Source organism: Taudactylus pleione, unplaced genomic scaffold (genome assembly GCF_031769625.1).
Source record: "Taudactylus pleione unplaced genomic scaffold, aTauple2 ptg000437l, whole genome shotgun sequence".
Taxonomy (NCBI): Eukaryota; Metazoa; Chordata; class Amphibia; order Anura; family Myobatrachidae; genus Taudactylus; species Taudactylus pleione.
This window is the reverse complement of record NW_028284839.1, coordinates 3,680,499-3,705,088: the sequence shown is the minus strand read 5'-3', so window position 1 is coordinate 3,705,088 and position 24,590 is coordinate 3,680,499. Positions and strand designations below refer to the sequence as shown.

The 24,590-nt window shown below is 42.1% G+C and overlaps 1 protein-coding gene across 2 annotated transcripts in view; it reads left to right on the top strand.

The window, feature by feature from the left end:
• NPHP4 (nephrocystin 4) overlaps positions 1 to 24,164 on the top strand; it is a 376,954-nt gene extending 352,790 nt beyond the window's left edge. For both annotated transcript variants that reach the window (XM_088447716.1, XM_088447715.1), the window contains exons 27-30: positions 585 to 756; positions 5,656 to 5,835; positions 17,926 to 18,066; positions 23,720 to 24,164. In XM_088447716.1, coding sequence (XP_088303842.1) covers positions 585 to 756; positions 5,656 to 5,835; positions 17,926 to 18,066; positions 23,720 to 23,869 — 643 coding nt within the window. In that variant the 3' untranslated portion in view covers positions 23,870 to 24,164. The remainder of the gene's footprint in view (positions 1 to 584; positions 757 to 5,655; positions 5,836 to 17,925; positions 18,067 to 23,719) is intronic.
• Positions 24,165 to 24,590: the final 426 nt, after the last annotated feature.

Below are 24,590 nucleotides of genomic sequence, written 5' to 3'. Positions count from 1 at the left end.
CTGAACGCTCATGTCGTTAAATGGATAGGCCCCTTTAACATATGCATTTTTTTAAGCATTTTAAGCTGTTTTGAGGATAGGAAATGTTCAGAAAGAGACTCACAATAGAGTAGTGTGAGTAACATAATTTTTTTCTATATCCAACTTGATATGTAAACTAGGAAATATAACGCATTTTGGCATCTAATGTTCTAGTGTGGCTGAGCAGTGCCACGAATGGGTGGATTTAAAAGACGCAGGAGGGGTTTGAGTTTGATGATTGATATAATACTTGATTGAAAACCTATGCAGGTCTTTTAGGTTTCCACTGACAAGCTTGCATTTACTATATATGTTACTCATTCTGCATTAGATAAAATTGTGCTATGTGTACAGATGTGTTGTAACCCATGGCAACCAACCAGACTCCTAAAGCGGATTGGAAAATGAAAGCCGGTTGCTATGGGTTCCATCAAACGTGTATGCACAGCACCATGTTAATAAATAATCCCCTGGATGTGACCATAGATTGGGTAACCAGTCTTACCTCTGATTGTGGTACGTCACATGTGAATAACTTGCTTCCTGTGCTTACACCGAGACAGGGATCCATGGCTCGCTGCTCCTATTCAGATCTGGCAGATCTACGTCCATTCCCTGAAAAGAGTGGACATCAGCTGCATAACCGGCCAGCTGACCCAAATGTCTCTGGTTCTCCGCGGCACCCAGGTCGTGCGGAAAGTGAGAGCGTACAGTTCCCACCCACAGGAACTAAAGGTCAGTTGTTAAAGGACAGATTCTGTATATACAACTAGCATTGTTTTTAGTGCCCTTTCCTTAAAATCTCAACAGAGTACTGCAGGGGCGCAGGGTATTATTCTCCACGTTGTTGAACTACAAGTCCCAGTGTTGTTGAACCCATAGCAGCAAGTTATTTGAGTTGGGCTTCCTGTGTGGCGAACATGCCTAATGGTGCATACACACGGTCAGTTTTTCCTTCAGATATGAACGATAACGATTTAAAAATCGTTCAGTCGTTCATATCTGAAGGAAAATCGTTCATATCTGACATGCCTGAACGATGGACGATCAACGATGCGCGTTCCCGATGGTCAGATAACGATTTCTGACATCTGATGTGTTTGCAGTCAGACTTGGACGATTCCATTCATTTTAATGCAGTCAAAAATCGTTCAATCGTTCAAATCGTTCAAAACTTTGGTAAAATCGTTCAAATCGTTTAATCGTTCAATCGTTCATCTGACAAATCTGACAAGTCTGACAAATCTGACCGTGTGTATGCTCCATTAGTGTACATGTTGCTGCTATTAAAGTAACATAATTGTGAAGTCCGCTCAGCTTACTTGGAGTTCCAAAGTCCAAAAGATTTTTTTGCACAAAGTACCGCCTCTCTACAATGCGAATGCGCGGTTGGCACCAGCTCAAGGCTTCACTTCTGAATGCACTGACTTCCAACGGTCACTGCAGTACAATTTATAGGTTCACATTCCAATAGTCCTTAGGGAATAAAATCATTGGGTACAGGCAGGGATCTGTGTATACTCAACGCTGGATTGGTCAGGACCTTCTCCTTTGTGTGTGCGGCCGGATCTTCATAAAGCCAGAGGGCCCTGTCGATGACTATCCCATGCTGGATTTTGTTTTACAGTATCATGGGTGAGGGGAAATATTGAGTTTCAGGGACAAGACATTACATTGCTTAACTGCAAATAAAGGGATCTAGAACATTACATCAATAATATTACATTTATATTTACATCAGAGATGCAGTATTTATCTATAAAACAATACATATTAAATGCTGATTAAAATAAGACTAAACATCAATATACAGTTATGTAAAATTTTAAATGTACTTAAAGTACATTTAAAGTAAGAACTTTGTAGTAATCATATTCCATAACTGCACGGTGTGATAATTTCTGCACAGTCACCAAAGTTATCCTATTGATATATAGAACAGAATAAGCCCAAGGAATGGTGCAATATTATAAATCACAATAGCATACAATCAGATCTCATACAATCAGATTGGCTGATCATTATTTGTATCCTATATAAGTAAATGCCTTCATCCAAGATATCTAGCTTTAACACTACTGTATAGCTATGAGTTGGAGCTGCCATACATCTTATTCTTCCAAAATAATTCATGTCCTCCTCTTAGTAAGAATAATACAGTATTTAAAAAAAAAAATTGTAGTCCACATCCATGGAAGCTATCCATGTTTTAGGATCTCTTTACAAGTCTGCATTACAAATAAAGTATTGCTCCCTAAGTATTGCTTTTTTATTATCTTAGCTAGTGAAAGGTTACAGCTACTGATTTATTACTGTTATTCATATCACCTGGACTTTATAGGGGTTCCGTCGCATCCTCGCTGGCTAATACTACGTGGGTTATTATTAGCGACTGAAAACCTTGCTTGTTTTTGTTCCTGTCCCGTAGAGGTCTAAGCAAGAAATAAATTAGATTTCTTTACTACCATAGTTACCCAATTTGTACACGATAGTACATGAGCAAGGTTGAATCTACCCCCCCCCCCCAAAAAAAAGCTCCTTGTTGCCAGACTCAGTCAATCATTACACTTTAAATAAGCTGCCGTTCCCAAATTTGCTGAATACGATATTTCTGTAATAGCTGTGAAGATAAGGGAGAGAGCCTTAATTTATCCTGCAAGCAGAAGATAAGCTCACGCAGCTGTTTAAATCACAGAACCTTCTACTGTACCTCACTCTGTATCATACTGTTTCTTTGCTTGCTTTAATTGTCCCTTAATTTCTCATCTCAACTCTGTCTGACTCCAGACTTAGGGGGGGTCTATTCATTATCCCTTCATTTCTACAAATGTATGTAAAAATGACAGCGGGAACCTTCACCATCTTCAGATGGCGTTTGTTCACGGACCCCTATAGCAAGGTGGTCCGCAGGGGTGTAGAGAGCCACGCGGGGCCCTGGTAAAGAGGGGGCGTGGCCTCATTTGAGAAGGCGTGGCCACGCGCCCGTGAAAAAAAAGAAGTGTTTTGCAGCGCCGCAAAGCGGTGCTGCGCGCCGGGGAGGGGGCGCTGTGAGCCCCTCAGCCCGGCGCAAAGCCAGTGGGGGGCGCGATCAGTGTGATCGCTCCCCCCTTCAGGCATAGGAGATTGCTGTGGCTGCTACTTAGCAGCCGCAAGCAATCTCCCGCTGCAGCCTAGTACACGCTGTGTGCTGGGCTACTGCAGAGGGAGGGAGGAAGTGAGGGGGGGCGGCGCCAGACCCGGGCCCCCGCCGGGCCCATCTGGAAGCCCGGGCCCGGGTAAACTGTACCCGCTCCCCCCCCCCTCTCAGCGCCCCTGGTGGTCCGGGTTGCAAAAAGCGATCCTTTCGGGTCCCTCTGCCCCTGTTCGGCTCCATCTACTGGCCATCGGGCTTTGCGCTTGGTCAGGTTCGGCGGTGCTAAGTTTTTTCGGATGAGCTGTCTCCGCACGGCAGTGATGTTGAATTATTCAGGTGTTCTAGTATCCACAGCTGCTACTCGCAGCGAGTTGGGTACTAAATTAAAGTGCTTAAAGAATAGGCCCCTTTATACAAGGTTTCTGCAGTGTGGATGAAAAATGACCCAGATATTTGTCACCGGATTCAGTCAATTTTTTTTTTCTATAATTCTTTATTTTAGGTGTTCAAGAATAAATCATACATAAAAAAACAGCTTAGCAGTAATAATATAATAGCGTTTATTGACCATTTCACAACCATCTTGGAAGAAAGGGTATAATAGAAACAGTAAAAGAGGCGAATGAGAACATGATTTAATAAATTATTGGCGGGGGGGAGGGGGGAGTGACGGAGGCGCATAATTAGAAGGATAAGTACTATTTTCTTGACGTCACTCAAGAGAAGTTAGATTCGATTAGATTAAGTGTGTACCAGACGCACTGTACTTTATCCTGACATTATTACATTAAAGTAGGAACTTGTAAAAATGTTACGCCAGCTCTGGAGGTGCGATTTCTCCCATTGAAACTGGTATTAACTTAATGCGACTTTACTAACTGAATAGGAATAAATTGCGGTTGTGAGTTTTGCCGCAGAAAGGTGTTGCACTAACTTGACCACAGCCACTTGAATTAACCCCATAGAGTCAGGGAGCCCACAACTGGTTACATACATGGCCCCTATCATGAGGTCAGTAAGTGATCATCCCCATTACCACGATCTGTCAGATTTATTTTGTGAGTGCAGAGAATTGGCGGGGGACAGTGCTTTCTCCCCATACTTGGCTAGATAATTCTTTGCCACAGTTAAAGTCAACGTCTTGCAACATTTTTTAGTAAAACATTTTCTTTTTGGAAGTAGGTTGCAATAAAACAACAAAAATTTACAGAAAACAATACTAACACCGAAAGTCCTCTAAGATCTTAAAACATTTTAAGGCTTTGGGGAGGAGTGCCGAATTAGGGATTTCTGCTTTTCAGGGGATCACATTTTGCATGGAGACTTCAGCTCTCCTTTAGGGCTCTATTTACCACAATCCGCATTTGTAATGCCGATTGTAATGTGATATTACCGAGTGAATTCGCATTGCAAATTCAGGCAATATCACAGGGATTTACTACAAATCCCTTGCAGGGACAGAGCTTGCAAGAAAGCTCTGTCCCTGTGAATCCCCTCCGCACACTAGTCACGGTATTTTCGCCAAAAAATACCGTGACAAGTGCCCCGCGCATGCGCTGAGCGGCCGCCGCTGCTGCCCCCCGTCGCTAAGCCCCGCCCCGTCATTAAACCCCACTCCCAGCAACCCCCCCTCCCCCTTAATTACACTTACCTGCATGATCCGGGCTCTGGTGATGTCCTCCATGTCCTCCGGTCAGATGACATCCCATACTGCACTGGGACCCTGTCAGGTGAGGATCGGGCCGCAGTGCAGCATGGGAGACCAGCTGACCAGAGGGAGGACATCACCGGAACACCGAACTCCGGTCCCTGGACTCAGGTACGTTTGGGTTTTCTTTTTACTTTTTTTTCAGTGTATCAGCGTGTGCTCTGTTTACACCACACAGCTGATCACTGGGGCCGGCTCCGGGCTCTGCTCTCCCCGTCAGAGCTGAGCAGGAGTCCGGTAACCGGAAGAGACGCTGGATAACGCCACCTCCAGGTTGTGTTATTATCACAGGGCTTTCCCCGGTATTTTTTCACAATTTATTTTTAGTAACTTTCGTCAGATCACATTTCCCATTACAATTATGGGAAATGCGATCTGCTTACTAAAAATAAGTGATAATTAGGGGTTGGAGTAGAATTTTACGAATTCTTCTCCAATTGCCCTTTAGTAACTGTAGGTGATACTAAAATAATGTTAATAAATAGAGCCCATAAAGTGTATCTGTCGCCTACATGCAGAGGAGGCAGCCATATTATAGGATGACAAACGCATTTCTTACTTTTATCTTGATAATCGGAATGTTGGCAGGTGTGTCAGACTCACCATCGATCTGCACAGCGAGCTGCGGTGAACGGAAATAGCGTTTTCAGTGGATGGCTGTTGGCCGTGGCCCATTGCCTTAGAAGTGCCAGGCACGCCGCCAAGGGTTGTGCCTCGCCTCCGATGCTAATAAACTGTAAACGGTTATTAGTTGTTTCTGTTTGCTCTTCCAACTATTATCTGTTGTTGTTAGGTTGATCCAGAGACCGTATTTGTGCTCCCCCCAAATGGAATACAAGATCTTCACATCGCTGTGCGCCCCCATAAAGCCGGCAGCAAATTTATCTATCTGAATTTAGTAGACGTTGATCAGCACCAGCTTGTGGCATCCTGGCTGGTTTGTGTGTTAAGCCGGAATCCAATCATTTCTAAGGTAAGGCAGCGTGATTAGGTATTTTACAAAGCGTGAGTCTGTATGGTGCTAATTAAAACAATAATCCTCATGTGCTCTTAAATAATTTATGAAACGTGACTAATGTATACCTGCGCAGGAAACACACGTAAGTAATGGTACTTCAACAATGCAGTCAATTCCCTAAACCCAAGATATGTGTGAGCCCAGGGCAAAAATCACATTAGTCGGTGTCTGTACCATTTTACAAGCACATTTTTGTTACTGAGCATTAGAGCAGTACAAAGACACAAAGTAACATTTTGTAATGACATTTCCACTTGTACAAATTATACTGTGGAGGAGATGTATGAATGGCCGACAAGGGGAAGAAGTGGTATCAGCGCACGTTGTGTGCACTGATACCGCGTATCCCCCAGGTATTATTGTGGGGTTTGGTGTCAAATGACAGGGGCGCTATGCAGGGACAGCACTGTCCATGGCTGCGGTGGCTGTCGGCTCCGAGCTGCACTTGAGATCTTATGATGCTTGCGGGATCTTGCTCAAGCCCAGTGGAGCCACTAGACTGATGCGCTGTGGGCCCCTGCAGGGATCGCCGGAGAGGGATCCCACTCCTCCGCTCTTGCAAATGAGATGTTCATATATCGTTCTCATCGTTAGTGCCTTGGTAAAGAGACAAATCAGGACGAGTTATAGCGGCCTGATGTGTGCCGCTATAATACATCTACCCCGTGTCTTCCAACTGCGAGCTCTCACAAGCAGGACCCTCTTCCCTCGTGTGATTTTCCTTCCCTTACTTTAGACTATCATCTACGCTAGGGGTCTTCAACCTTGGCCCTCCAGCTGCTGTGGAACTACACATCCCAGCATGCACTGCCATAGTTTTAGCATGCTGTTATATCAAAAAGGTGGCAGTGCATGCTGGGATGTATAGTTCCACAGCAGCTGGAGGGCCAAGGTTGAAGACCCCTGATCCACGCCATACTCCCCACAACGGCACCTAACCCTTGGTGTCTGACGCTCTGCCGCTTATTTTTTGAGTGTGATGACCGGTGATGCAGCAATGTTTATAAACTGTGTACTTGTCCTGCATGGTCTTGTACTGTAATGCTGGGTACACACTAGACATGTGTGTACCCAGCGATGGCACAATATATCGTCTGTTCCCCCACCCAGAGGAATGGTGTCGGCCGCCGGATCTTCTAATCTGCCGAGAAATGCACAGCATATTTTAGGATGCGACCAACGACGCGCCCGATAGTGCTTACACATCCTACTGGCCGCTCGCATAGCTGTGGGTGACCACCCACAGCTATAGCGAGCGGCCAAAATGATGGTCCCGATGGTCAAGACCATCGCGACCATCGGGCTTGCAACGAGACCCTTGCGGTAGGGTCTCTTTGCCGCAAGCCCTGGAGTGCTTTTGGCTCTATCAGAGCCAAAAGCACTCCCACTGACATCACTAGTGATGTCAGTGGAACCGGCCCCAGATGGTAGGCGTTCCCATGGGAACGCCTCCGTCTGGGCAGGCACGGCCACCAAAGGGGGCTCGCTGTCACTCACCATCGACAGCACGCCCCCTTTGGTGCGAGACCCATAACGACGGCTTGGCCGTCGTTATTCGGGTCTCGCGCATGCGCACGACTGAGCCGCCTCCGTCATGCGCATGCGCACTTGGGCAACATCGACCCGCTTGCGAGTGCTCAGCGCTCGCGAGCGGGTCTGAATCAGGCCCAGTGTCCAAAACAAAATGTTCTTGATAGACTGGTGGGCAATAGCTGTCGGCAGGGTGTTCTACCTTTGATCTATCAATCTTTAGTTAATAAGGTGATGTTGTTCCTCATCTGTGTGTTTGTTCTTAGTTGCAGCCCGTGCGTACCTTAGGGATAATTGGTGCAGTATCGGGGTGGATGCGGACACTAGTATGCAGAGTTAAAAATGAGTCGGATGTTACTCACCAAATAATTTCTGCTGGTCCTTTGATCTCCGCTGTTCTGCTCACTCGTCGGTATATGCATCCAAGTATGAGGGACTGGACACTATATTGGGACAGAATTTAGGGCCTCATTCAGAGGCGGTCGGAGGATGCAAGCGGTCGCTCAAAAACTGGGCGGCCACTTGCATCCTGACCGCCCGCCTCTGTTGCGGTCGTTAGGCTGTGGGTTAACACCCACAGCTCTAATGACCGCTCCGGTGATGGTTGCGATGGTCAGAGACCATCGCGACCATCGGGGCTTACGAAGTGTACCGATGTTTTCACAGTCTTGCTAAACATTACGGATGTGTGTAAGGTAAAGTGGGCGTCCTTGTGTAGTGTTGCGGCGGCATAGTGATTGCAATGAATTAGCATACTATGGCAGTTGAACCGTGTGCGTAATTGCTGTTGCATTCGCACAGACTAATGGTAATGAACCAGGCCCTATGAGAAAATTCATATGCGTGTTTGGCAGCTGAGATACATTGCTAATTTACTGCAGATAATGGTCTATGATGTTACAGTGCAATTACCACCTATTTCTACTATGAAATAAATCACTTGAGGCACCTGCCTTTACTTTCCTCTTAAGGGCTGTGCTACAAAGTTGTAGAAGTTTGTAACAAACACTTCATCCGCTCTCATGACAATAAGGGGCCTATTTACTAAGCAGTATTAGGAGACAGAGTGATAAGGTGCCAGCCAATCAGCTCCCAACTGTCATTTTTCAAACACAGCCTGTGAGATGACAGTTGGGAGCTGATTGGCTGGCACCTTATCACAGACTTATCACTTTTCACTCTGTCTCCTAACACTGCTTAGTAACTAGACCCCTAAGTTACTGCATGTTTGCAAAAACCCCAATTTTCATTGGTATTATTTTAATAGTTCCTGTTTATTAAAACCGTCAAACTTAAAGCCACTAAAGGGCACTTGATATGTCCAAAATGATTTAACACAATAAAGACAATATGCAATGTCATTATCCTCTATGTCTATTATTAACTGTATGTTTTCACATTTAAAGTTAAAAGCAGAACAGTGATCTGGCATCATGCATCTTCTGTAGTGTGCGGTCACTTACACCTCCGGTTGCCATGTATAGTGAGCTGCTGTTACATGGACTGTAATACATTCTGCTGCTAAAAAGTGTTACCATTGTCCTGAATGAGGTGAAGTTGTCGCCTGTAACCTTTATTATGGCACATTAGATACAGACTCTGAATGAATGTTTTGCCTGATCCCAATTGCCCTGCCTGCAAAACCTGACTGACCTATGAGTAAATCATCACATGTGTGCAGTCATTAGTCCACCAAAGTGCATATATACTGTATAGTGCTCGGGGATCTGGCCAATCAACCAAAGCCACCAGAAGGCATTGAAATGTAGCCAACTTAGCGCCGTATTCAATTTGAGCGGACCCGCGATACTTTTTCGCCTCTCCGCCTCTGTTTTGCAGGCGGAAAAGTATTGCGCGCGTGCCCGCGTATCGCCGTATTCAATTTGAAAGTAGACGAAAACGGGACCCGGGGAAACTTAAACAAGCGAAAAGTCCTGTCAGATTTGGGGAAATCAGCCTGACACCCCCCAAATGATGCTCTGACATGGGGGTTCCCTATGATACCCCCCGATTTGGCTTGCTGAAGGTATTTGGTGTTTTTAAACGGGCTCAATAGCTGCTAAATAGCGTTTTTCTATACATGGTGCAGAATAGTATTCAGGAGATTTTTTTTCCAGAAAATAACTTATCCCAGCAAATTTGGGGTACTTGAAAATGGGGGTCAGCATATTTAAAAGTTGCTAAAGTTAAGTTTAAGAAATCGTGAAAAATCCACTTGCCGCAAGCCCCTGCAATCAAACACTTGGGGCATACTTGGGGACCCCCCCCAGAGTCTAGTTTGCTAGTTTTTAACTTTGTCCCCCAACATTTTTTTTTTCACCCCCAAATTCAAAGTGATTTTTTGGGGTGTTAAGTCTTTTTAAAAAAAATTTTGACACAGTTTACCTTTGATGGACTGTCTGAAGGCTGCACGGGGGTCCCGCAGCGTTGCACCCCAAAACCCCAATTCTGCACTTTTTTCCGCCTGCTAATCATAGGCGAAACTTTTCTGCCTATTACATTGCATTGACTTTCCGCCTAGGCAAAAAGTATTTCAAATCGAATACGGAGTAAAGTCAAAACAGGCGAAAATTATGTCATCAACTAAAAGTTTCCGCCAAAAACATGTGAAAACGGCTTTTCACCTCAAATTGAATACGGGCCCATCTGTGGATTTGACTGTACAGTATATAGTTATGCGGCCGCTGGTCACAATCCCGACGACAGAAATCCAGGACGGCGCGGGCCCGAATGAGGTAAGTCCGGGGCTCCCGTCCTCTTAGCCGCGGGGGATAGGCTTAGGGCACCCCAGGGGGATTTAGGTTAGGCACCCACTGGGAGTTAGGAAGTGGGGGTTAGGGTTAGGCACTAGGGGGAGATGTTGGGGTTAGGTACCCCTATGGGAGGGTTAGGAGGGGGAGGGTTAGGGTACTTACCTGCCGCTGTCGGGATTTCCTCCCTTCAGGTAAGTATGTGTGAATGGGTAGGTGTATGTAATAAACTTATACTGGGCACGTTGTGTGTGTTTTGTCTTTTTTTTACTATTTATTTTACAGTGAAATTACAAGTACCGCATGTCTGCTGGCACTTGTAGTTCCACAAGTGCACTTGTAGTTCCACTGTAAAGTACAATAGTGTTACATTATTTGGCCCCCCTATTACCCCCATACCCACCGCTCCAGGGGTATGGGGACGAGCCCCAGGCTTCAGCGTAAGCCTGTGGTGCTCGGGAGTGGGGGGACCCTTTTTTGGGGGTCCCCAACTCCCCCGAGATCACCGGCTTGCGCTGACCGACTTGGGGTGTAATGCTTTGGACCTGGAGCCCCGGTGATTGGGTCTCTGGGCTGTGGCATTACACCCTGGTCGGTTGGGTCTGGTGCTGGTCTTAAATATAGGGGGTACCCCACGTTGTTTTTGCCCCCTATATTTAAAACCAGCACTAGTCCCTGCAGCCTGGTGTTGGTTTCTAAAATACGGTGGAACCCTACACATTTTGTTCCCCGTATTTTTAGAAACCACCACTGGCTGCAAGCCTGGGGATGGTTTGGCTTTTGGGGGAGAGACCTTATGTCATTTTTTTTTTTATTTTTTTGTAAACTAAAACGGGAATTTTCGGGAAATATTCTAGGGACCACCCTAAAGATGTCTAGACATGGGGGATCACTATGGGTACCCCCATTTTTAACTGCTGAAGGAAGTCGGGTTTCCTATAGCCACGGCAGGAAAAAACACCTTGCAAAGCTATTTAAAAACCCAACTTTCTTTTGCAGGCAAAAACGGGGTTACCCATAGTGATCCCCCATGTCTGGACATCTTTAGGGGGGTCCCAGGCATATTTCCCGAAAATTCCCGTTTTTTTCCTTAAATGGGGTCAAGGGTCATTTTTAAAAAAACAGGGATAATTTTTCTAAGCACTATAGCAAGTGAAAAAAAAAGCAAAATAGGGGTTTGGGGTTGTAGGCTTATAAAAAATAGCCTGTAGTTTTGGGAATGTCCCCTTAAAAGGAAATGTGCTAAAAAAAAATGTCCTAAAAAAAATCGGGACACCCTTAAGAAAATAAAAAAACACTTTGGGTTAAAAAAAAAAAAATTAGGTAAAAAAAAAAAAAAGTAAAAAAATTATTTCTGGTGGGGTCCCCAAGTATGGGGCGGGTGTTTTTTTCATTGCGCAAAGTAGCAGCAGGTGCATTTTTGCAGAATTTTTAAAAATTACCTTTAGGGACTTAAAAATATGCTAGTACCCATTTTCATGTACCCCAAATTTGATGAGACCACTTAAAAAAACGAAAAAAAAACCTAAGTGCTCTTCTGCATCACTTCTTCAATGTCGGGAAAAAAAATCACCTGCACGGCTATTTAAAAACCCCGACTTTGTTCTGCAGGCAAAAACGGGGGTACCCATAGTGATCCCCGAAGTCTGAACATCTTTAGGGGGCTCCTACAATTAATTCCTGAAAATTCAAGTTTTTTTCGCCGATCCAAGTATCGCCGGGTCCTGTTTTCGACGATTTCAAATTGAATACGGGGATAAGCGGGAGTGCGCGCGATACTTTTTCGCTGGCAAAACCTCCGATGTGCGGCGAAAACCTCGCTGGCGAGGTTAACGTTTCATATTGAATACCCATCCTAGAGTATTAGTATTTCTGTCCACAAAAAAATGCACCTACTATAATAATATACAAGAATTAGTACATAGCATTCCGGGTCAGCTGCTAATGAGCACTTGCTGTAGATTTATTACACTTCTCTATTGCCTTGGAACCTCTTTGTGACAGTCTTCAGCCTTGTCCACCAGAACCCCCTAATCCAGGAGACCTGTGCATAATACTGGTGCTATAGAGCAGCTTACATTACATCTCGCCAGTTTCTATATTCCTTTACTTTTGCAGTGATTTATTTAGCATTGTAATACATTACTGAAGCATTCTCACTGAAAGGGATTATTACAGTCTGACATGTATAATTTTGCTGGGCTGTTCATTGTTAAAACAATTTGAATTAGCATGTCTAGCATTTATTCCCAGGGGAGCCGAAATGAAACATTACAATATGAAAATATTAAAGCTCTCCTGTAATTTATTTCTGAAAGTGCTGTTGGAGCTGAATAAAGCACCTAGCTGTCCTAATGGAAATGAATTAACGAGCTTGTGAGTACGCACAGCCTCTTCCCAGAATTCCAGAGCAGCCTTATTGCATTCTGCAAAATTATGTTCCAGCTGTGCTTGGAGTCACTCCTTTACACTTTGTAGTTTGTAATTAGGCTTAAAGCAGCAATCCCATAAATAAATGACTTTTTTAACAAACCGTCTATCTTTGCGACTGCTAATAGCAATTTTTCCATGGTTTGTTGTTTCAAACTATGGTTACTAAATTAAAATTCTGCACAGTTTCCACATAGACAAGTTATTACCATGGCAACCACAGTCACACAGATATTTATTAAAGCTATTTTGTGGGAAATCCTCCAAAACAGACATATTTGGGGATCCGTGCAAAAATCTAATTATATTTTAGATGTATCTATTTCTGACCACAAAGTAGCACTCACTTTTCCATGCGGGCTGCTATACTAGTCAGACGTACAAAGCTAAAGAATGCGTAGCTTGGCCCGGCATCTAATGGCAGTAGCCAATAGTAGCCTAGTTTTGCAAAGTTTACTGGCGAGGGTTCCACTGATGCATGCTGGCGGCCACATATGCACGTCAATGCTGAACCCAGATGCAAAGTGATAGCTTCTAGACATTCGCCAGGACAGAGCTGTTTCAGAAGCTCTGTACTGATGCCCCAACGTTGATAAATGCAAGCGGTCATTTTCATGACCGTATTGCGAGTTGGGGCGATATTTTCTTACCATGACTGCATTTTATATGCGGTTATAGGTAAATATGTCCCATAATGTGTAGAGAGACCTTGTAGACCCCCCTTTGAGCTCTTCCCCCTGTTGTCACAAGACATCCTAAATATGTGGGGAATAATCAGGTGCTGGCTATTTAAAGAAAAAATATTTGCCATTGCTACTTTAATTCTCGCCATGGCCTGAACGGTGTGTAGTTTGTATGTTCTCTATGTGCTTGTGTGGATTTCCTCCAGGTGCTCCAGTTTACTCCCACACTCCCAAACTGGTAGATTTTGGTTCCTGACAAAACAAATTAACCCTCGTGTGTATATGTTTGTGCATGTGGTAGGTAATATAGATTGTAAGCTCCTTTGGGGGCAGGGACTGATGTGACTTGCCAGATATTCTGGGTGAAGCGCTGCAGAACATGTGTGCGCTAGATAAATAATTAGTAATAAATAAATAATAAAATACAAGTCAAGTGCAGTCTGAGATGAGCTCCTCCTTCGGGTAACTTTAGTTAATGGTGTATGAATGAATGCTGGCCTGCAAGGTTTAGTACGTCTATCACTTTATCTTTCTACTTGTCCTCTGTATATTTTAGCCGTGTTGTTATATGAACAGAAAAGCTTGTTCCATTTTGCTGCCAAAGGCTACGCCAAGGTACCGTTGAGCTATGTGTATTAAGCGAAAGAAAGAGCCGTGAATTTAGTAAAAGTTGCAAGGTGGGAGTAAAAGCAAATAAATTTAGAATTCCGCCCAGAACAGAAAATATAGTTTTGGGTTGAGTGAAAACACTTGCAATGAAAACCCAAAGCTCACTTACCTGCTGTGCACCTTTTGCTAGATCTGCCAAGGTCCTCTCTAATTTTACTACTGAGTTGGATCATCCGGGGAGGGGTAGGGTGGCGCAGATGGACAATGAGGGGGGTTCTCAAGGAATCGGATGATCTGGGCACCATGGCATAACTTCCACCCCTGCTTGTTACATGTGTCTAATTTCAGCATTTATTTATGAATTTTAAATGTAATACTCTTACAAGACCTTACATTGGCCTATCTGTACAATGTAAGCAATGTGTTAGTCTTTACCATAAAAGTCCAAAAACACTTCACAATTATCTGTGCATTTTATGTTATGTACTGTATCTATAGTGTAAGATGTATGTTACATATGGTGGTTGTATACCAGCTATGATCCCCTATAGGTAGATCTCCTAGTTAGCTCTTTATACTCACAAAGAAAAAAGGATTACTGCACTAACTAATGTTCTAGATATATAATTCTTACAGTGAGCCCCATATATTTCCAATTATTAGTATCTTGAAATTATGATATTGTATTTGTGTTGGCGGTGCAGCTTGATGACAACAATAGGCACATCAGAAGTATATAGGGGGGGGGAGAATGTCTTATTCCAGGTGCACAAATTTCAATTAAAACATAACTTTTAATTCATATACAATATACATATATTAAACAAGAGTGATCAGCAAAATATTACAAAATTAAAAAATACGGTACTATAACTTAACTATTATTCTTTATTCATCATTAGCTGCATTAGATATTGGGGATGGTAGAACACACTAGGCACACACAGTCAACCTGTGGAATCTAATCTATCTATTAAATTATATTCATGCTTTTTTGGGTGTTTTTTTCAGGGTTAACATCACTTGTTCACATTTACACATTTTCACGATTACACACTCACTTTCTTTCTCCTATCACTTGTACATCATATGACACATTTTTTTGTTATTATAAGGTTCTTAGACATTTTTTCATTTAATCAATTTTTAATAAATAATTTTTTATCATATGATAATTATGTCTTTACACAGCATATCATGCTTCTATTTACAATACATATATTAATTTTATCTCACTTATCACTGCAATCACCTTTTTTAACACATTCTACCATTACATTTTAATTAAATACTTTTGTAGTATCAATGGCTACATAATTTAGTATACTGTATTTTATTTAATGATTTTATAGCAAGTGTAGTATAATAACGTTTTATAAATAAACATATATATCTGTTCACACAATTTTTTCTTTTTCCCCAATATCATTTATTATTGGGGACGATATAATATATTGGGTACATACAGTTAATATGTGGAATCTTTAATATGTATATACTCATAATGCCAGATCTTTCAGATTTTATCATTTACTATGGATACATATATATTTTGGTAGCAGATTCATATTTTTTCAACATTACTCCATTTAATTTTAAGGTACACATTAAATATAATTACATTTTGACATTGTATATTACTATATTTATTAGTTTTCACTTGTGACTAAACTTTTTTCTTTTTTCCTCTTATACACATAATATTTTATTATACTTACCTGCAACATCAATAGCTTTATTATAATGTATATCAAATTTTTAAGGCACATATAATGTAGTAGCAATATTTATTTATTATTTGTATTATGATTTCACTCACTATTTATTTATTATTGACACGTGTCATTTTATCTAATTATTTATATTTTTTCTAATTTTTTTCTACATACTCACTAATTAATATAATTTTTGTTTATTAAGTTATATATATGTATTATGTTATATATTTATTTCTCTATATTATTAGGAGAATAAATAAAATAAAATAATATATGAATTGATACCTATATGTTGAATCCTTGAGAACACGTTGCTGGCTATAGTCTGTATGACCACGGAGGGATATTATGAATGCCGTTTAGTGCAGCCGCTCAATGTATCCACAATACCGTTCACTAAGACAGGGACAGCGTCTTATAAGAATTTACTTTTAGCTATCGGTCCTGAGCTATCCGCTGCATGGCATTGCTAATACACGGTACTGAAAATTATATACTCTATTTATAATAACATGCAGTGGTAAAATGTACTTATAGTACCCATTCATGAGACAGCGGCATACTAACATTGAGTGATATCCCAAAGCTACCTATCTAACGGTGTATGTCAAGCACACCATTTATAGTCTGCTCAATAAAATTTGAGAGCATTAAGGTATAAACACGATATGGTGCTTTGAATAGCCAATACACGCAGCCGTTCAATAGTTCATTGATAGTGACCAATATGATAGGGCTAGTATTTTATGGTGGTCTATTTATGTGAATTCCATTCTCAGAAGGGTTGACTAATGAGATAGTATTAGCATCACATCACTATTCATTAATACTCTGATACCACCAATTAATCATCCCTACATAATATTACATTAAGTATAATCACTGCTAGTAGAGAGTATAAATGCAGATGACAATATATTATGATAATCCACACTGTGTATCTTTAAGTGGATTAGACTTTACTAGCCATCGACAGACTAATTATTCTATGTCATACATTATGACTACAGCCGGCACAGATATTTACGTCTAGGCATTTATTCTATAACAAATATCTATTGAGAGCTTAACATAAGATATTTTCGTTGCAACTATTGTAAAATAAATAGAATCTAAGTTGCAGTTTCTCTCTCAAATATTCAATCATTATTATACCAATCACACAGCGGGACATACGTTTTTTATTATACTCCTTCTATTGTCTAGTCCACACGATATATGTTTGTTTAAGTCTTGAAACAATCTGTTTCTTTTTTAATATTTCGCTGATCACTCTTGTGTAATATATGTATATTGTATATGAATTAAAAGTAATGTTTTAATTGAATTTTGTGCGCCTGGAATAAGACATTCTCTCCCCCCCTATATACATCTGAATTATCCCTTTATGCTCCAGACAGTTCGATATACAGTAGAATGGTATCTTACATTATTTACAAACAGGTACAGACCCAGAACTTTAGTTGTCGTATGTAACTTTTTGGGGTTGGGTATGGGATGCCGGCGGTCACAATACCGACAGTCAGAATACCGACCCAACTAGGTAAGTATCATAACCCCCCCTCCCCGTAGCCTAACCCTAACCCTAGTGCCTAGCCCTACCCTAATACATTACCATCAGGAATGCTGGCAGACTGGATTCTGACCATGGGATTCCAACTGCTGTCGGGATTCCGGCGCTGGTATTCTGAGTGCCGACATCCCCACTGCCGGGATGCCAACTACTGTACATCCCAACTTTTTGCCATGAGTGCAACATATGTCTAATATTCAGCTACTGTTACAGCAGACATAAACATACTGGCTGACATTTTTTACATCCTCTGCGAGAGATCCTGCGGGGAGGAACATGGGGCAGGGATGTGATTCACAACATCAATACTGTGCAACATGGTGCCTCTGTTTACGGCATTGGCCAGTATGGGTAAGGGACAATTTGGCGTAAATTCACTGCAGATCACATCAGCAAGCACCTCCCACTTCACTTGGGAAGTAGGTGGGACGCAGAGGGTGGTCTGGTCTTCCGGGAGTCCAGGAAAACTATCCAAAAATTCTGGTGTCAACCAGGTATTCCATCAGATTAGGCAAGTGTGGTCTTAGATAGTGAGCAGTTTCAGCGCCCGTCTCAGTGGCCCGTAAACTGCTTGTATGCTCCCCCGTCTGATACATCAGTGACAAGAAGCAGACGATTGTCACGTGGCACAACGTGATTTGTTTGTCCAGCATGAATATAATATTTTCCTAATTATCCTGCATAGGCTGCAATCAGGATGTGTTTGTAGGAAGAGTTCATATGTTGTAAACAGGCTCTTTATGTCTTTGAAGGCTTTTGAAATAACAATTTCTGCCGGAGAAAAGGGCTGTAACAAAAGGATCACCTACACCAACCCGTATCAAACCAGGAAGGTGTACTCCCTCCACACGGACAGGACGGACCTTCTGCAATTCAAGGAGAACACATTTCAGGTAGACAACTGCGGCTACTTCTTTCTGCCATTGTTGTTTTATATTTTCTTGTTTTTATATAATTTGTTTTTCTTTAAAAGAAAAGGCGAAAAATTCACAGGCAAACTTATAAGATGTGTATAAAACCAAAACAGACATAAACATAGTGTAATAAGAGGAGTGCGCTACTGCTATCCCTCCAGTGAGCCTTCATTCCCTATACCAAGAAGACCACCATAGTTAGTACTGCGCCATCTTGCCACTGTGTAGAATGACATAGTGGGAGATGGACTCTTCCTACTCCTAAAATGAGACCTGGTTATTACCTGCTATTTCGCTGATCCAGCATACTGCACCGCTACCCGCAAACATCATACACTCACAGGCTGGTGAGTTGTATGAAACCCCGCTCCACTCAAGCTCCTGCATTACCAGTGTACATGTAACAGTGAGTACGGCTGTACCTGCTATATCCAAACAAACCAACACTACTGGTTAAGTAACTGGGATTTTCATAGTTTGAATCATCCACTGGTGTGTGCCTACATACAGATGTGCCCACATACATCTATCCTTCTTGTGCCTAAATAGCACCGAACATATTTTCGTGCAACTTTTTTACATTCAAATGCATCTTATTCGCACGGGAACGTGATTAGGTAGTACAAGCATGAAATAAATGAGATGTAGTCAGCATCGCGGCAGATGGTATGCCGATGGTCTAAATACCGACACTGGAATCCCGACAGCAGTCGAGATCCCGGCGCCAGAATCCCGGCCGCTGGCATACCAAACGTAAGTATCGGGGGTTAGGGGAGGGTTAGGCACTAGGGGGAGGGTTAGTTATAGGCACTAAGGGGTGAGGGTTAGGTTTATGGTGTGGGGAGGTTAGATTTAGGCACTAGGGGGGAGGTTAGGTTTAGGCATCGGGGAGGGAGGGGTAAGGGTTAGCGTTAGGGAGCTTACCTGTTAGTGTCGGGATTGTGACTGTCGGGATGCCGTCGTTAGTATTCTGACAGCTGGGATCCCATACCCAACCAAAAATAAATACTGCCGGTCCTGTTTTGCTGCGGGAGGTCAGGAATAAAAATACAATAAATAGACAGTAAATGCAACACAGTATAAACATCAGTCTGTCTGCCTACAAAACTGTTCCAGTTGTATGAAGAATATTCTACATCACTAACTACAATGTTGGCTCACCTACCTTCATAAGTACAGCACCACACATTACCATAACGGGACTGGTTCAGAGATGGACGCTTTTGCATAATAGCTGCGTCTTTAGGTGCAAAAATATGCTAATGCCTGTAGGAGGCATCTAAAGTATAAAGACGTCTCCTGCTGGCATCTCAGATAAGTCAGATCCAATGCCTGTGTGTCCAAAGAGGGTTGGCAGCATTATTCAGCAGAGTAAGCCTAAGCTTAGAGTGGCCACATCCTGCCCGCTTGCAAGGCCAGCCAGAGCCGGCACTAGCCAATTTGGTGCCCTAGGCAAAATTTTGACTGGTGCACCCTACAGACACACACACACACATATATATATATATATATATATATATATATATATATATATATATACTCCCAAAGGAGGCACTCCGGACTCGTAGAAAAAAATCACAAGAGATACGGCATTCAGTGCAACGTTTCGATGCCTTTATTGGCGTTTTTGTCAAGCCAAATATACAGTGAAATGACTTACCCAACTTTAAATACCAAGCACCACACCAGCGTGATCGACATCACTGACTACTTCCGGTAACCAACAACGTGATAACCGGAAGTGACGTCGGAACCACAATGTTACCATAGTGATATACATACAGCGAAAAACATGTAAAACATGTAAACAACACAATTAAAATCTCCTAGAAATACAGCGTGCATGTCATAAACAAAGACAATATCAAGTTTTATCTATTTCTAACTGATGAAATAGTACCATATATAGACAACTCTGAAACACAGAACTTCATTACCTATAGAGGCTATACATTGATAGCTACATAGAATCCTAAGGCAAAGGGAAGGCAATAAATAACTAATTATTGCCCCATAGTCACATACCGCATATCAAGGTTAATAATTACAGGTTAGTTGGAAATTGGCTATTAATAAACATACAAAACATCACTTTAGAAACCCGCTACTTATAGGTACGGCAGATCATATAGATACAGTATCAAGGCCTCACCTACACGAAACATTGTAGCCCCAAGGTTTCATTAAGGCCCCGTGGGGACAATGTATCAAGTTTAATGATCTAAAGTGATGTTTTGTATGTTTATTAATAGCCAATTTCCAACTAACCTGTAATTATTAACCTTGATATGCGGTATGTGACTATGGGGCAATAATTAGTTATTTATTGCCTTCCCTTTGCCTTAGGATTCTATGTAGCTATCAATGTATAGCCTCTATAGGTAATGAAGTTCTGTGTTTCAGAGTTGTCTATATATGGTACTATTTCATCAGTTAGAAATAGATAAAACTTGATGGTGTAATGGTTAGCACAGATGGTGTAATGGTTAGCGTTACTGCCTCACAGCACTGAGGTCATGGTTTCGATTCCCACCATGGCCCTAACTGTGTGGAGTTTGCATATTCTCCCTGTGCTTGCGTGGGTTTCCTCCGGGTACTCCGGTTTCCTCCCACACTCCAAAAATATATTGGTAGGTTAATTGGCTTCCCTCAAAATTGACCAAAGTGTGTATGTTTGCAAGCATGTGGTAGGGAATATAGATTGTACGCTCCACTGGGGCAGGGACTGATGTGAATGGTAAGATATGCTCTGTAAAGCGCCGCGGAATATGTGTGCGCTATATAAATAACTGGTAATAAATAAAAAATAAATAAATATTGTCTTTGTTTATGACATGCACGCTGTATTTCTAGGAGATTTTAATTGTGTTGTTTACATGTTTTACATGTTTTTCGTTGTATGTATATCACTATGGTAACATTGTGGTTCCAACGTCACTTCCGGTTATCACGTTGTTGGTTACCGGAAGTAATCAGTGACGTCGATCACGCTGGTCTGGTGCTTGGTATTTAAAGTTGGGTAAGTCATTTCACTGTATATTTGGCTTGACAAAAACGCCAATAAAGGCGTTGAAACGTTGCACTGAATGCCGTATCTCTTGTGATTTTTTTCTACGAGTCCGGAGTGCCTCCTTTGGGAGTATGTATTTCAGCTGATACACTTCATGGATTTGCTGTGGAAGGGCACCCGGCACAGTTAACTCGTTTTCCCACAGAGTGCCAGATCGTGGATTTCTATATATATATATATATATATATATATATATATATATATATAATCCCATAGTAATAACTCCTGTAGTAGTGCCCATATACCCCCATAGTTATACCCCCATTGTATTGCCCTTCTAGTAATGCCCAGTGGCAGGCGGGGGGAGCTGCCGCTGGGCATTACTCTGATAGCAGTAGCGCTGTGGGGGGCGGCAGGCGGGGGGAGCTGCGCCTTGTGGCAACAGCAGAGCCGTCGGATGCCCCTGGGCATTCCAGTCACCCCTAGGCAATTTGCTTATAATGCCTATACCTAGGGACGGCTCTGAGGCCAGTAAATCTTGGAACTCCTAAAAAGCTGAGCTGACACGCCCCCCCCACGCCCGTTTTCTGGAAACGCAGGCAGCACCTCCCCACCACAGAATGATGATCAGTCTGCGGCTTAGGGGGCACTGCGTGGGACGACGCTGGACCCATTCAGCGCCATCGGCTTTACGTACATCTCTTAATCAGGCCCAATGTCAGCGTTAACATAAAACAATACGTTTAATCCAAGAAAGAGCCACCTATCTGTAATACAATATCAGCAGTACTGTGTGTTATTACTGTTACCCATCTTTCCTATATACTAATGCGTTGTCCTCAGAACCAGAGCAGTACATGTGTGTTATTGACGCGCCTTTGTCAGGTTTTATGTCGGAGGATTCCAGCAGGTGACCTCTCCCTCTCTGGCACCATTACACCCACTCCCCAATAAAGTACCTAATTCTTACACACAAAATACATGTATGTACTATACTGCAGCGTCATATATGTCACTTCTTATTTCACACAGTTATAGTAAAATGGTTTATGTACGGGATCCTGGCGATCATAATACCAACGTCTGCATCCCGACAGGGTTAGGATACCGACACTTGTCGGTAAGTACCCTTAGCCAAAGCCTCCCTCCCCGCGCCCCAACCCTCTCCCACTAGTGCCTAAGAGCCGTATTCAATTTGAGCCGAGCCACGATACTTTTTCGGGGCCCGGACTCTTCGCCTGTTCTTTAGGCGGAAAAGTATTGCGCGCGTGCCCACTTTACTTTAAACGGGCTGAATAGCTGCTAAATAGCGTTTTTCTATACGTGGTGCAGAATAGTATTCAGAAGTATTTTTCCAGAAAATAACTTATCCCAGCAAATTTGGGGTACATGAAAATGGGGGCCAGCATATTTAAAAGTTGCTAAAGTGAAGTTGAAAAAATTGTGAAAAATCCACCTGCTGCAAGCGCCTTCAATCAAAAAAACACTTGGGGCATACTTGGGGACCCCCCCAGAGTCAAGTTCGCTAGTTTTTAACTTTGTCCCCCAACTTTTTTTTTTCCGCCCCCTTTTTCAATGTAATTTTTTAGGTGTCCTTAAGTGTTTAAAAAAAAAAAAAAATTGACACAGTTTACCTTTGGGGGACTGTCTGAAGGCTGCAGGGGGGTTCCCGCAACGTTGCACCCCAAAACCCCAATTTTTTTCGCCTAGTACATTGCATTGACTTTCCGCCTAGGCGGAAAGTCTTTCAAATTAAATACGGGGTAAAAGCAAAACAGGTGAAAATGACATAATCGGCGAAAAAGTATCGCGGATCCGGACTTTTCGCCTCAAATTGAATACGGGCCTAACTATAACCAACCCCCTAGTGCCTAAGTACTAACCCCACTACTTACTGTCGGGATGCCGGTGCCAGAACCCTGAGCGCAGGCGTCCTGAAAGCCAGGATAATAACTTCATCCTATAGTAAAACTGTGGTGGCTTTTTCTATATAAAAGTACCTTTTTACAGTGAAAAGGATCTACACATATGGTCTGTATGGTCTAACAATATTCACTGCATACAATCTCGCATACACTGCCCATGGTAGAACAGATGACCTTTCCGCGTATACCATTTAGTGTCTCTACTTACAGATTCCATCTGCAGTACCTAATTAAGACAACCTAATTGCAAAGTACAGTAGGTCACCAATACATGCTCCTGACACTTGTATAACAAGTTATTCAAATCCGCACTGAGGCCGTGGCGAGCGAAGGTTCACGAGAAGTGACTTTGAGAGTCCTTAAATCAAGGCCATAACCGTACCTCTTAAATCAATACAAAAAGATGTATTAGAAAGTCATATGCTACAGTAATTGCTAGAGTTTACAAAGTTTAACAAGTTCATGTTTCTCATAAATGACGTATTCAATTTTCATCTTTAAATTTATACGGACGCAGCGTAGACGACCTTTATGGGATAATTTTAGATGAAAGAACAGAGGTTACATCTAGAAATTATACTTGATAGTTCTCCAAATCATCTGGTGAAGCTCACGGCGGAATGATCTATTAACGGTGTTTATTTCCAGCTTAGAAAGTACTTAGGGAAACATTTTTTTTTTTTATTTTTTTTTACAGGTGTCTGCGGGTGAGACGTACACAATCGGTCTGCGCTTCGCGCCCAGCGAGAGCAGCGGCCTGGAAGAAATCCTGATCTTTATCAATGACAAGGAAGATAAAAATGAAGAGACGTTCTGCGTGAAGGTCAAATATAACAAACAAAAATAAGTTCTTTGAAGGTCTAGATTGGATTGAAATTGAAATATCATGATATTGTTTTATTTGGGACATCAGCGTACAAAGGAAAATGATTTGCATTTGTTCGGTCGCCAGTTTACAGTGGGATATTTGGATGCCAAGGACACAATACACATTTTGTGTTTACAGTTATTTGACTTTTAAAAGTTCTAGGCTGTGTTTTGTTTTAAAAAAAAAAATCTCTAATTTTTAAGTACAATGTATTATATACCTCATATCCTTGTAATCAATTTATAGTTTTATATTGTATTAAATATTTATTTTTCTAAAGATGTTTGCACTAAGAAATGATTGAAGTGTTTGTTTTGTATACAGTTTTTAAAATAAAGTATTTTGCGGTTACATTTGTTTTACTTATATGTGGGCAGCCATTTTCTCTCTAGCTGGTCTCTACATTTGTCCTATATAGTTATCTATTTAAAGCAGTTATCTAGGTGTGTTAAGGAGTAGCCACAGCCAAATACGTTCTAAATAGTGACATTTGCAAACTGCAAGATGTACAAGCCAACATGAAGAGAGAGGAGAATCATGACAGAACATTACACACAGAGGTGGCAGCGATTTTGTGGTCTGGATGAGTACTTGAGAATGCAGTCACTATTGCTGATGTCATGTCTCCTGAACATTCGTTCCTCCCACAAAATGGCTGCCTTCTCTATGTGTAAGTGACAGGTGTCATGATGTTCTGTCA